The sequence below is a fragment of the Primulina huaijiensis genome, chromosome 5 (genome assembly GCF_012295235.1).
Source record: "Primulina huaijiensis isolate GDHJ02 chromosome 5, ASM1229523v2, whole genome shotgun sequence".
NCBI lineage: Eukaryota > Viridiplantae > Streptophyta > Magnoliopsida > Lamiales > Gesneriaceae > Primulina > Primulina huaijiensis.
The window spans coordinates 9566035-9580122 of record NC_133310.1 but is presented as its reverse complement, the minus strand read 5'-3'; the positions used below and the strand labels follow the sequence as shown (position 1 = coordinate 9580122).

Here is a 14088-nt window from a genome sequence, read left to right as displayed (position 1 = left end):
TAAAAATTTTAGAGCTTAGTTTGAGTTAAACTTCAAGTTCGTATTACTTACTTGGCTCGTAAAATCCCGGGTTCTCACACCACGTCCATGGAACGTCCCCTGCTGCCCCCTCCTTTCACCTGATCCAGTCCCTCGAACCATAGAACCAAGCATACACCCTCGGCCCTACCTTCCTTCATCCAGATCTGATATACCCTCTAGAGTTCTTCAAAAATTACTGTAAAATGACCCTTAAACGTCACATATTACATGGAGAAAAGTGGAGTATTTTTCATGAAATTTCGGTCCATATGCACATAAAACATTAGCTCCGATATTTTTCATGCATAAACACACAAATAAACATATAATGATGTGAATTATGAGAAAAATGAGGTATAGGGCGTGCCTTTGCGTATTTACGCTCGAAAACTTAGCTACAATGCATAGAACGGACACCGCAGTGACGGGGAAGAGTTTCTTTGAAAATTTCTTACAAAAGTTGAGTAGGGAGGCTGCTGAAGGTCACGAAAAGCTGCTGGAATTCTTTGAGAGGGGCGGCCGAAACTATGGGAGTGAGGTGATTAGGGTTTTGGGGTAGGGTTAGATATAATATTAAGTGTATAATGGGCTCTTAATTAAAAATAATAAGGTTATGAAGGATTTTAGGCCCAATAAGTATAAACATAGGCCCATTAAGCCCAAAACACCCTCGTAAAATATTTCGTTTAAGTATGTTTTTGAAAATATTGCCCGAACCCTCAAAAAGTCCTCCGTTTTGCTAAAACTCGCATACCGGCTTAAAACAGGAATCGATGAGTAAAAATGCCTTAACAAGGTCCATTTTCGAAAATCACATTTATTTACACAATATGTTAAATAATTAAAAATAATTATTTAATGAAAACAATTTTCCTTAACTGTCCCCGAACTCCGTTCTTCGTTGGAGCATGAAATACTGCTAAAAGCCCTATAACATGCAATTTTAATGAACCAAGAATTAAAAATGCATATTCATGTTAAAGTCATGCATTTAATGCATTAAAAATAATTAAATACTCATTTTAACAAAACCCTAGATTTGCATGCAGTCAGGTTACGTCGTTCGAATTTCTAGACCTTACATCACTCCTAGCATAGATGGTGAAACTCCTTCCCGCCACTTAGCAGCTTTGTCCACAAGGAAAGGTGTAACATCATCCACCCTAATGTCTTGTGGCACTTTATGTAGTCAAAGTTGATTCTCGATCTCTTTTACCCATTTTTGTCCGACTTTAGGATCAGGGTTCCCATTAAAGTTTGGGACTCTGGCACGACGTGGGATTAATAGTGTGGTGTTTTGTCCCATTCTGAGTTGGGGGTGTAACGTCCTGAAAATTTGAAGGTCCACGTGAACCACATGCATGCAAATTATTAAATTTATTTGATATTTTATTAAATTCTTTTAAAGCATAAAATTCATGTTTATTTTATTAATTTGTGTTTAATTATTTTTATGCATTTTATGCATAATTCATGCATGATAAGATTTAATTCATGAAATTTTAAAAGTTCGTACATTATGGTTTTTTGATGCACTTCACGCTCGAACAAGGATCAGAGACCGGAGAATTTTCAGAAAAATTATTTTATTACATGATTTATTTTTATAAATTACGTTAAAGCGTTTTTAAGGGTATTTTTCAAAAATGGGATTTTATTTGGTAGTTTTACCCACGGGATTTTATTTTTAACGATACGCAAATTTTATCGAATCGAGGAATTTTTTTAAGGGTTCGGCTAATATTTTCAAAATCTTTCCAAAACAAAATATTTTTCGGAAGTGTATTTGAATTTAACGAGCCAACTTTTAAACTCAATGGACTTAAATATTATTTTAAACCTTAATTAGAAATATTAGAGCCTTTAATCTTTTTAATTAACATAACAATTAAACCTCTTTCCACCCGTTAACCTCCTTGTAACCCCCACAGCCGATATGCACAAATCCTTTCAAGATTTCCTCGGTTTTTGACAGCAACAAACTCAAGGGACACGGCCACATCATTAACCATATAATTAGCCCTTAAATAATTCCCTTAACTCCCCACTAAACCTATTTACGTTTCAATAGCCGCCCATCCCCTCCAATCAGTCATCATCTTCGTGAAGTGCAGCAGCTAAAGGTCTCGGTGTCACCATTTCATTTCAAGAAAGAATTCCTCCTTTAGGCCGTGTGTTCCTCGATCATTTGCTCTCAAATAATCACCAAGGCACGCTTGTTACTTCTTTCTTTGCATCATGCACGTCATATTAATGTTGTGTGTGCATTTCTTATGAAATATTTCGATCTATTCAAGAGCACGATTAATCTTTCGGGTTTGCACCATTTTATCGCATCATGTATTGTGTTGCTCACGGTTTTTCTACGTTTGTGCAAGGGGCTGCTTTATCATGATGTAAGGGGGCTGTACAGGTTGTGATCAATGGAGTTTAGGTGATGGAGTTGGAAGCTTGGTCGAGATCGGTGGGTTTGTGAGGGCCGATCGATTTTTTTGTGGTTGTGCGAGAGGGAGTGTTCGATAGTGCCTTTCGTGGTTCTGGACGCGCGAGGGCCTCCTCCAGCCCTCGACCAGACCCTGGTGGGTCTGAGTTGGGGATTGGAATGGCTCAAACCGTGTCGGAGTTGATGGAAAGATCGCTTGAGTCAAGTGAAGAGGGGTGAGCCGCGGTAGGAGCTGTTGATGATTCTCGGCTCCTAGTTGTTATGAGCGTACATGGGGCTGGTTGCGATGGTTCAATAGGCTCCTTAGGGTCTTGTCAAGGTCCATGGTTGGATGGTATATGGCTGGTGCGTAAGGTAAGGCTAGTGGCGTGAGCTTTTGGGAAAGGGAGTGCACGAGGGTGCCAAATAAGGGAAGGCCGAGAATTTTGATAAGTTTCCGGAATTATCATATGTGAGATTTTGGGTCTGGTGAATATGTTTAGGAGCATTATTGTGTTTTCAAGATATGATAAAAAGTTGGGAAAAATTTTATTTGAGTTTCGGGTCAATTCGGGTTAAAACGGGGACCGGTCCATGTTTTAAAACGAATCAGTTAAGTTTTGAATTTGGCTCGAGTTTACGGCTAGGAATGCTTTTAATAATGTTTTGGGACATTTTAAGGAGTTTTGTAAGCTTCGGGTTAATTTTAGAGGTCCAGGAGTAAAACGATAATTTTTGAGTTTTTAGGGGCAAAATGGTCATTTTGAACCCGGGGTGAGATTTTGGTCATGGCAGCGCCCTGAGCACAAATTTATGATATTTTAAATGTTTATGCATCATGATCATGATTTTAAGATTTTATGAAGATATACGTCGCATGCTTGGATTTAAGAAAAAGTGCATTTATTCATGATTTTTATAAGTGATGAAAATGATTATGTTTTGAATAATGGGAATTAGTTGTGGCTATCGAAGTATATGTAAATGTTTAAGACGTATATGTCAATGCTGATGATGAGGCCTAGGCACAGTGGATGGGTGATCCTGTCACTGATGTCCGACAGCCGCCGGGTACCGCGGTTCTATGTATGATGGATCCATCGTAAATGATGATGTACGATAGTCACCTCTAATGAACTGAATTCACCAATGATACATGATGAATGATAAATGATGAATGATGAACGATAAATGATAAATGATGAATGATGATTAATGATGATCTATTTTAACACGTCATGATTTTACACGACACGTTTATGTTACGTTTTTAAAATTAATGAAAGGTATGTTAGGTATGATATTTTTCACTGCTTTGTGTGCTATGTATATGTATTTGCTATTAACGGTGCAGGTGTGTTGAGTCTTTAGACTCACTAGGCGTGTGTGATTCAGGTGAGCTTAATGATGAGGGGACTGGAGGTGCCGAACTCTGAGTAGGCAGACCTGGTGCGACGACACGACCCGAGGACCTATGATTTTCCGCATTTCTGAGGTATGATTTTGGAGAGGAGTTAAACATTTTATTTACGTTGAGGATTACATGGTTTTTACTCGTTTATGTTTACGCACTATTTTTATTGTCAAATACTTAAGATCATTTTTTAATGTTATTTCGAAAATGCGAGCTTTTATTAAAAAAAAAAAATATTTCCGCGCTTTTAAAATGAGTAGACGTTTCAATTGGTATCAGAGCAAGGGTCCTGTATAGGGTTGTGCCACCTCCAGCTTCTGCCACTCAGTCTTCAAGCCTCAAGTTTGTAAGTTTAAATGTTTTAATGCTATCGCCTGCATGTTTACATGATATACGTTTTACTGGACATGTTTATCTGTCGTTATGTTTTGAGATTAGATGTTTTAAAATTTTTATGCATGTTACTACATGAAATGAGAAATTATATGATTTTCATGCATGCTTGCTTTGTGGTGGAATTAGACATGAATAAGAATTTTGCTATTGGGCATTAGGAAAGGTTGGAAATGGATTGTCTATATTGATTTTTGGTTAGTAGTACTGATGTTCTATTTTTTGGATAATAAGCTAATCTTGAAGATTATGAATGCTCTTGGGACTTGTTGATTTTCTAAGAAATTACTGATGGTTCGTGGTTGCTAGTTGAGTTAATTTTTTAGAATTCCATGTAAGGATTAATGATTCGGGACTACGACTATCTTTGGAAGTATAAAAACATAGAATTTATTTAAGATGCATGATGTACCTAGTTGGATTTAAGGATTGAATCGCACGAATTGAGAATTTTAAGGACCTAACTGTATTAACCAATAATATTAGGACTTAAGTGCAAAAATAAAATTCTAAAGGACTGTTTTTGAATTTATCAAACTTTGGGATTAAATTTTGAGATTCGAGAATTTTAAGGTTTAAGAAGGCTAAGTCGAAAATTTTATGTGGACAAAAAAATACAAATTTCGAAGAGTTGTAGGGCCAAAAATGTAATCTTTGAGAACTTTAAGTGCCAAATTGCAAATTTCAAAATTTTTGAGGATTAAATTATAACTTTTGAGGGACACTTGGGTTAAATTAGTAATTTTCGAGGTTATGAAAATTGATTTTAGGTTTAATAAGCTTAAAATTATTTAAATTTATATTCCGAGAAACCTATAAAATAGAATTAGGAACACCAAGAACTTATGGGTAATTGTGGAATTTTCGAAATTAAGGACAAATCGGATAATTTTTTTGGAAATTAAGAATTAATGTTGCAATTTTAAGAAATTGGGGGATTAGTTTAGCAGTAAGTGATAATTGAATGATTTAAATGATATAAATTTTCGGTGATTTAGGTTTGAAGGATATTTAAAACCTTTAATGTTATAAGGAATGATAATAAGTGACATTATAAGATAAATCAATCTTGGGCTTGAAAATTTAAGCGTTAGTGAAATAATGTTGAGGCAAATTAGGAATTTAAAGTGATGACGATTTAAGGTAAAGTTGATCGGTTAGTTAAGTTATAAGAATAACCATTGAGTTAACAAATTTTTGAGAACTTAAGTTTGATGTGTCATAAGTGTTAGCCATGATCTTAACAGTTAAGATTATACCTTGTGGGAATTTAAATTTTTTAGAAAGTTGGGTTAGTATGATGGATGGTTAGGTTAATTGATAGACGCAGATAAGAGGTGAGGTAGACACACTATCTTGAGGAATTTTTGAAAGCCATTAAAAACTTGGGATTAAGTAGATATGTGTATTGGAATTGTGTTATCCAAAACTACTTGGGTTGCGTAAGTTTGAATTTTAAATTTATGGGATATGTGTTCATACGGAAAATTTGGGTGAAATAAAAACAAAAGGGAATTAGTTGTGTTCAACATAGGTTATCAATGGAAGAATGTTAGATTTTTATCGAGTAAGAAATCTAAAAGCTTGATATGGGGATTCTAGAACTCTATGGGTTATAAGTGAAGTTGATTTATTAGAGTTAGTCTAAGGCTAACATGGGATAACTTATAAAGTTTTATACGCTAGTACTAATTAAGCCTTAAGGATACGTAAAAATGCGACATTTGTTCCAATGAGGAAAATCCAAGGGTCGTAGGCCTCAACTTTATGGCAATTGGGAATATAATAGTTTAAGCATGAAATTGGTACTAGAATGATTTCATTATTTAGGTAGAAAATCGGTATCTTACATTTTTGATTTTATGGATTAACGTTACTCGAGGATTAAGATTTGCAACAATTTTATATGATGTACTTGTAAATAGTTATGTTACGAAAGTTTGGTGCCGTAAGGTAAAGATTCGATTCAAGGATCTTAGGATAATATTATTATGGGGTGAGATAAGGTTTAACTTTTAAGTGCATTATCAAGGATAGAATTCGGTCAGTTAAATTCGGGACTAATGTTTCCTAAGTTGAACTGCATAAATGCTAATGTAATAGGTCGATGAATATTACGGGTATAGTATAAGTAAAGTAAGATACGATAAAGTTTGGACATTCATTTCTAGTATGAGCAATTGCGAGATAAGTCGAAATTCGAGGTATTAGGAAAATAGAACTTAGTCACCATAAGACGCTTTAAGTTACGATTCGCAAACGAGGATTTTGGTAGGCAATTTAATTAGGATTGAAGAGACATGCATAAGGACAACTTACACTTATTTTATCAGAGTAGCGCAACGGAAGCGTGGATTGTTGGGATACTAGAATTAAGAATTTAACTTTTTGATTATCGAGGATAAGCGAATTTCGGGGACGAAATTCAATTTAAGGGGGGTAGATTGTGTTTATTTTATTAATTTGTGTTTAATTATTTTTATGCATTTTATGCATAATTCATGCATGATAAGATTTAATTCATTAAATTTTAAAAGTTCGTGCATTATGGTTTATTAATGCATTTCACGCTCAAACAAGGATCGGAGACCGGAGAATTTTCAGGAAAATTATTTTATTACACGATTTATATTTATAAATTACGTTAAAGCGTTTTTAAGGGTATGTTTCAAAAATGAGATTTTATTTGGTAGTTTTACCCGCGGGATTTTATTTTTAACGATACGCAAATTTTATCGAATCGAGAAATTTTTTTAAGTGTTCGGCTAATATTTTCAAAATCTTTCCAAAACAAAATATTTTTCGGAAGTGTATTTGAATTTAACGAGCCAACTTTAAACTCAATGGACTTAAATATTATTTTAAACCTTAATTAGAAAGATTAGATCCTTTAATCTTTTTAATTAACATAACAATTAAACCTCTTTCCACCCGTTAACCTCCTCGTAACCCCGACAGCCGATATGCACAAATCCTTTCAAGATTTCCTCGATTTTTTACAGCAACAAACTCAAGGGACACGGCCACATCATTAACCATATAATTAGCCCTTAAATATTTCCCTTAACTCCTNTCCTCGATCATTTGCTCTTAAATAATAACCAAGGCACGCTTGTTACTTCTTTCTTTGCATCATGCACGTCATATTAATGTTGTGTGTGCATTTCTTACGAAATCTTTCGATCTATTCAAGAGCACGATTAATCTTTCGGGTTTGCACCATTTTATCGCATCATGTATTGTGTTGCTCACGGTTTTTCTACGTTTGTGCAAGGGGCTGCTGTATCATGATGTAAGGGGGCTGTACAGGTTGTGATCAATGGAGTTTAGGTGATGGAGTTGGAAGCTTGGTCGAGATCGGTGGGTTTGTGAGGGCCGATCGATTTTTTTGTGGTTGCGCGAGAGGGAGTGTTCGATAGTGCCTTTCGTGGTTCTGGACACGCGAAGGCCTCCTCCAGCCCTGGACCAGACCCTGGTGGGTCTGAGTTGGGGATTGGAATGGCTCAAACCGTGTCGGAGTTGATGGAAAGATCGCTTGAGTCAAGTGAAGAGGGGTGAGTCGCGGTAGGAGCTGTTGATGATTCTCGGCTCCTAGCTGTTATAAGCGTACATGGGGCTGGTTGCGATGGTTCAAAAGGCTCCTTAGGGTCTGGTCAAGGTCCATGGTAGGCTGGTATATGGCTGGTGCGTCGGGTTAGGCTAGTGGCATGAGCTTTTGGGAAAGGGAGTGCACGAGGGTGCCAAATAAGGGAAGGCCGAGAATTTTGATAAGTTTCTGGAATTATCATATGTGAGATTTTGGGTCTGGTGAATATGTTTAGGAGCATTATTGTGTTTTTAAGATATGATAAAAAGTGGGGAAAAATTTTATTTGAGTTTCGGGTCAATTCGGGTTAAAACGGGGACCTCGGTCCATGTTTTTTAACGTATAAGTTAAGTTGGGAATTTGGCTCGAGTTTATGGCTAGGAATGCTTTTAATAATGTTTTGGGATATTTTAAGGAGTTTGGTAAGCTTCGGGTTAATTTTAGAGGTCCAGGAGTAAAACGATAATTTTTGAGTTTCTAGGGGCAAAACGGTCATTTTGCACCCGGGGTGAGATTTTGGTCATGACAGCGTCCTGAGCACAAATTTATGATATTTTAAATGTTTATGCATCATGATCACAATTTCAAGATTTTATGAAGATATACGTCGCATGCTTGGATTTAAGAAAAATTGCATTTATTCATGATTTTTATAAGTGATGAAAATGATTATGTTTTGAATGATAGGAATTAGTTGTGGCTATCGAAGTATATTTAAATTTTTAAGACGTATATGTAAATGCTGATGATGAGGCCTAGGCACAGTGGATGGGTGATCCTGTCACTGATGTCCGACAGCCGCCGGGTACCGCGGTTCTATGTATGATGGATCCATCGTAAATGATGATGTACTATAGTCACCTCTAATGAACTGAATTCACAAATGATAAATGATGAATGATAAATGATGAATGATGAACGATAAATGATAAACGATGAATGATGAATGATGATTAACGATGATCTATTTTGACACGTCATGATTTTACACGTCACGTTTATGTTACGTTTTTAAAATTCATGAAAGGTATGTTGAGTATGATATTTTTCACTGCTGTGTGCTATGTATATGTATTTGATATTAACGGTGCAGGTGTGTTGAGTCTTTAGACTCACTAGGCGTGTGTGATTCAGGTGAGCTTAATGATGAGGGGACTGGAGGTGCCGAACTCTGAGTAGGCAGACCTGGTGCGACAACACGACCCGAGGACCTATGATTTTCCACATTTCTGAGTTATGATTTTGGAGAGGAGTTAAACATTTTATTTACGTTGAGGATTACATGATTTTTACTCGTTTATGTTTACGCACTATTTTTATTGTCAAATACTTAAGATCATTTTTAAATGTTATTTCGAAAATGCGAACTTTTATTAAAAAAATATATATATATTTCCGCGCTTTTAAAATGAGTAGACGTTTCAGGGGGTGACAGACGAAGTAGCTTTGATGCGCTATTCACAATAATCATATTTTCACTTATTAGCATTAGGGTTGACAAACCTTTGAAGTGTTGTTGCCACTCAGTGGTTATGACCATTAAATCCGCCTGACTAAGGCCAAATCCTGATGGTGGTGATGGTGCATCCTTATCGTTGCGATTGTGATTGCGATTTCCATATAAAAAATTTCTGTATTTTTAACAGGTCTTCCATTCCTTTCCTACGAGTATAAGAGTTTCTAAGATGCTTGCAAAATAGGCGAAGGCATATTAAACAATAGTGTTTTTTAAATGAAATCAATCATTGAAACAAGTGTCAAATAAATTTTATTGATTTCAAACAAAAGGTATACAATCAATGTTGGAAGAATGTTAAAGGAAAATGGATTGAATATCCTCATTACAGTCGGCTACTATTTTACCAACGAACAAGTCTATGACTTCTCCCAATTCTAAATCCATGGGGTCCTCTAGGCTCTTCCTCAGGGCTCTCTTCAGGTTCTTCCTCATATTTGGCAATCAATGTTTGTAGGTGATCGATATGGTTATGCAAGACTGCATTTTGATCACTGAGGACCTCAGCAGTGTTCTGCAGCTCTTGAATTTGAGCATGAGTCTTCTTACGATGCTAAGTATGTTGGTGCATGAACTGATATTTGGATCTTCCCAACCAAGTTGTCTTGCATGTTAGTGAGTTCGGTGACAACCTATCGAGAAGCTTCCAATTCTTCTTTAGTCTTCTTATGTTCTCTTCTGCCTTATGTAGGTAATAAGCAAAACGTTCAACATCATTTCTTAAGTGCTCTTCTCTACGAAGTGGTTCATCCTTGTCAAGTTCTAAGCATAGGTTGTGTCCCTTTGGTTGCTTTACTTTCCACTCTAGGTGCTTAATGTAGTTGGCTTGGTGAATCATATGCTACACCCAAAACATGAGAGGAAAGATTTAGTAAATGGTTTCAAGGGTACAATTTATGCTATAAAAAATCATCGAGAATGAAAAAAATCAGTGTAGCTTGTAACATTCAATGGTAGAAAATATCCCAAAATTTTTTTTATCTCATAATTGAGTGAAATGTTTTTCAAAAAATACTCACCATCATGAACATGAAGTGTAAAATATTTGGTACAAAAATATTGACCTCAAAGTTGGAGAAAAATGGAAATTTTCAGAAAATTCTTGAAATATCTATGAAAATGAAGGAATTTGGGGTTCTTCGGCGGTGCTAGTTAGAATAAAATGGTACTAGGTTTGATTTTTCTCAGAAAGAGCTTTCCGTTAGTATATTAACATAGTCAAAATTCTTTCTTGATCAAAAGTTATTTCCGTTTGAAGTTTGTACGCAAAACACCCTAACTTCAAAGGGTATTATAGCTTAGCTTACCAAGGTCTACTGGACATCGTCTGCTAGAATTCACCTGTACTGAATAATGTTTTGCTGATATCAAGTCTACTGCATTCTAGTTCTAATGACCAAGTCTACTGCATTCTGACCTACTGATTCCCGCAATTGGCTACTGGTTTTAGACTACTGATTTCTGGTCTACTGGTTTCTGGTATGCTGCTTCCTGATCTATTGAATTCTGGTCTTTTGAATTCAGACTCGCGCTAACTTCAGAGCTACTGATTTTGCCTCTACTGAATAGAGGTCTTCTGAAATCAAATCTATTAAATTGAGGTATCTGATTTTGAAATTCTTCTTCCCAGAACATGAAATTTCTAAGTACCAATGTTATGAAACCTGATTCACTCGCTCCCAAACCGAGGCTCTACTGACACCGGCGTCGCTCTCAAATATATATTCAAAAACAACAAGCCTAAGAAATACATATTTCAGAATATAACCAGTCTATTCATTCATAATATTGAAATTACATTGTCTTTACAAAAGCAAAATGATAACAAAAGTCTAACGCATTGGAATAACATAATAAAAGAAAACTAAATAGCAGGGATCATCGATTTCTTTTTCACCAACCCCAAAACTAGTTTTGCTCATCCTCTTCTATCTTTTATTTGTTTTTATCTGAGAAGGGTTTGAGTGAGTGAGTCACATGGTCGTCATTCCGTGATATTGAAATTAAATTGTTTTTACAAAATCAAAATGATAAAAAAAGTCTAACGCAACGGAATAACTTAATAAAAAAAACTAAAGACCAGGGATTATCGAGTTTTTCACCAACCTCAGAACTGGTTTTGCTCATCCTCGTCTGTCTTTTATTCGTTTTTATCTGAGAAGGTTTGAGTGGATTAGTGATATGGTCTTGATTCAGTACACGAGGGAAACCCTCCCAACTTTTAAATTCGTTTTTAACAGAAGTCTCATATACACAATTCAGAACATATGTACCGTACCGTATCGTACCGAAAATTTTGTGCCGTATACCGTACCGAAAATTTTGGTATAAGAAAATTCATACCGATACCGTACCGAAATTTTCGGTATACCGAAAATTGGTATATCGAAATTTCGGTACATATAACTAGCATACCGATTATATACCGAAATTTATGTTATACCGAAAATTTCGGTACGGTATCGGTATATACCGTTTTATATTGAAAAATCTTTTATTTTTAAAATTTTATAAATTTATTGTTTTAAAATATTATATATTTTAAAATTTTAATATATTTTTTTGGTATTTTGGTATTCTGGTAGATATCAAAATTTTAAAATTGCATACCGTTACTATACAAAAAAATTCGATATTGTTGCCATACCGTACCGAAATCTTCGGTATTCTGAAAATTCGTTAAATTCGGCATTTTTTCGGTTCGGTAATCTCGGTATAGCGAAAACTCGGTATTTTTTCTCACTCCTACATATGATATACATGCTGGAACGGTTTCAAATCATAGTACAAGAGCTAAAACAAAGAGCCCACTTACTATAAATTGCTTAAATAATTTGGGTTGACACTTTGACAAGGCCTGTTCTTGCTACTGAAGTACTGAACTGCTAGTGGAACTCACACTGCTAGCTCAAAGTTAACGGTTCTATCTCATGGTGATTTGCTCAGAATTTATGTAACACCAACTCAGAATTTTTGGTGTTATATATGGTAGAAACTCTGACTGTTAGGCTCACATTTAGTTCCATTATTTTCCATGATTTCGAGTTAACGCATTGGTTAGAAGTCTGAAGTAGTAAGTGAAGGTTGACATGGTCTGCTGAATTTCGGCTACTAAATTTTTGGCTGCTGAAATGGTCGGCTGTTGAAAAATGCTTGCTGCTGAATTTTGTCCTTTGAAAAAAATGACCAGCTGCTGAATTTGCTAGACACTGATAAATGCTAGCTTCTGCTGAAATTTTAGGTTCTCACAATTTTTGCTTTTAAGAAATTGGGTATTAAATAGTTTTTGTAGCTCATTTAAGATTTCAATGTTGGATCTCGGTTTTCTACACGCCCAAACGCAGCGGAAGTTTTAAAATTTTTATTTTATTTTGACAATCAAAATATATTTGTTTTAGGCACTCATATGGTTTTATAATTAAACATTCATAAGACGTTGGAATTTTATACCTTTGGTGAATTAAATCACTTGGCTCCAACTAATCCGGTTTAGGCGGATATAGCTCTTAATGAATCCCTACGAACTTTCTTCGAAAACTCCTTTCTTTATTCTTCTTATCAGGTCCACGACTAGATGATTTGTTCCTCTTCTAATTTGCACTACAAAAATTAGAAGAAGTTTTTACGTTGGAGATTGAAAACGAGAGACGGCTCAAACTTCTCTTTCAAAAGGAAGTGGCCAAAATTTTGTGGAGAGAAGGAGGAGGATTTTCGAAAAATTGTGAATGAATTGTGTTTAACCGTAAACCTAATACACATATATATAAGCTTAAGGCCCATTAATAAAATTAAATACTTAATGGGTTTAATCAATTAATTATTCTAGTCCATCTAGTTTAATTAATTAATTAATCTTTTAAAGTCCAATTAAGAACCTTAACATGTATGTTGATCTTGTACTCCTACAAGTCCATTATACATATACCCATTACTTTTAATTTAAATCCCTTATAAATTCAACATTTGAATTTAATATTTAAATTATAAATTCAACTCTTTGAATTTATTACTGTAACGCCCCGAAAATTTAAAGGTCCACACGAACCACATGCATTTGAATTATTAAATTCCTTTGTATTTTAATTAATTGTTTTAATTGTATGAATTAATTATGTTGTGCATTTTGACATGTTTAAAATATATTTTTCTTCATTGTTGCATTAAAATATATTTTAAAAAGGTTATTCGAGTTGCGATCGAGGAACGGGGACCGAAGGCTGAAAATGTAAAATGTTTTTATTAAATAATTATTTTTAATTATTTAAAATATGGTCGATGCTTTTTAGTATTTTTGAAAATAAAGGGTTTTGAGGTGATTTTATACGCCGGGACGTAAATTTTATCGGTGTTGGTTTTTCAACTAAAATACGAGTTTTTTGGCAACCCGGCTAATAAATTCACAAATTTAATTAAACAAAAACATTGCTAATATTTTATTTAAATCCTAATTAAACTAATGGGCTTAATTTAGAGGCTTAATAGGCCTAAGCCTAATTAGTAATTCAATTAGCTATTTAAAGTTTTTTTCATCACAAAACCCTTCACTTTGCAATCAAACCTCACGGCCTCTCAATTTTTATATTCTGAAATTCTCTCCAACTCTCCTTTTACTCAACTCACGGCACACACAAATTTAACAAGGAAAGCTTCAAAATTTGTCAAGAAAATTCAAGCCAAAGGGTCCTCTCCGTTCTTCGTCGTCAACGGTTATTCGTGCGTAACAAAGGCACGCCATA

At 35.0% G+C, this 14088-nt stretch overlaps 1 protein-coding gene across 1 annotated transcript in view; it reads left to right on the top strand.

Moving 5' to 3' along the window:
* Positions 1-421: 421 nt before the first annotated feature.
* The window catches only part of LOC140977624 (acyl carrier protein 2, mitochondrial-like), a 29567-nt gene continuing 15900 nt past the window's right edge, over positions 422-14088 (top strand). The window contains exon 1 of the mRNA XM_073442372.1: positions 422-559. Coding sequence (XP_073298473.1) covers positions 422-559 — 138 coding nt within the window. The remainder of the gene's footprint in view (positions 560-14088) is intronic.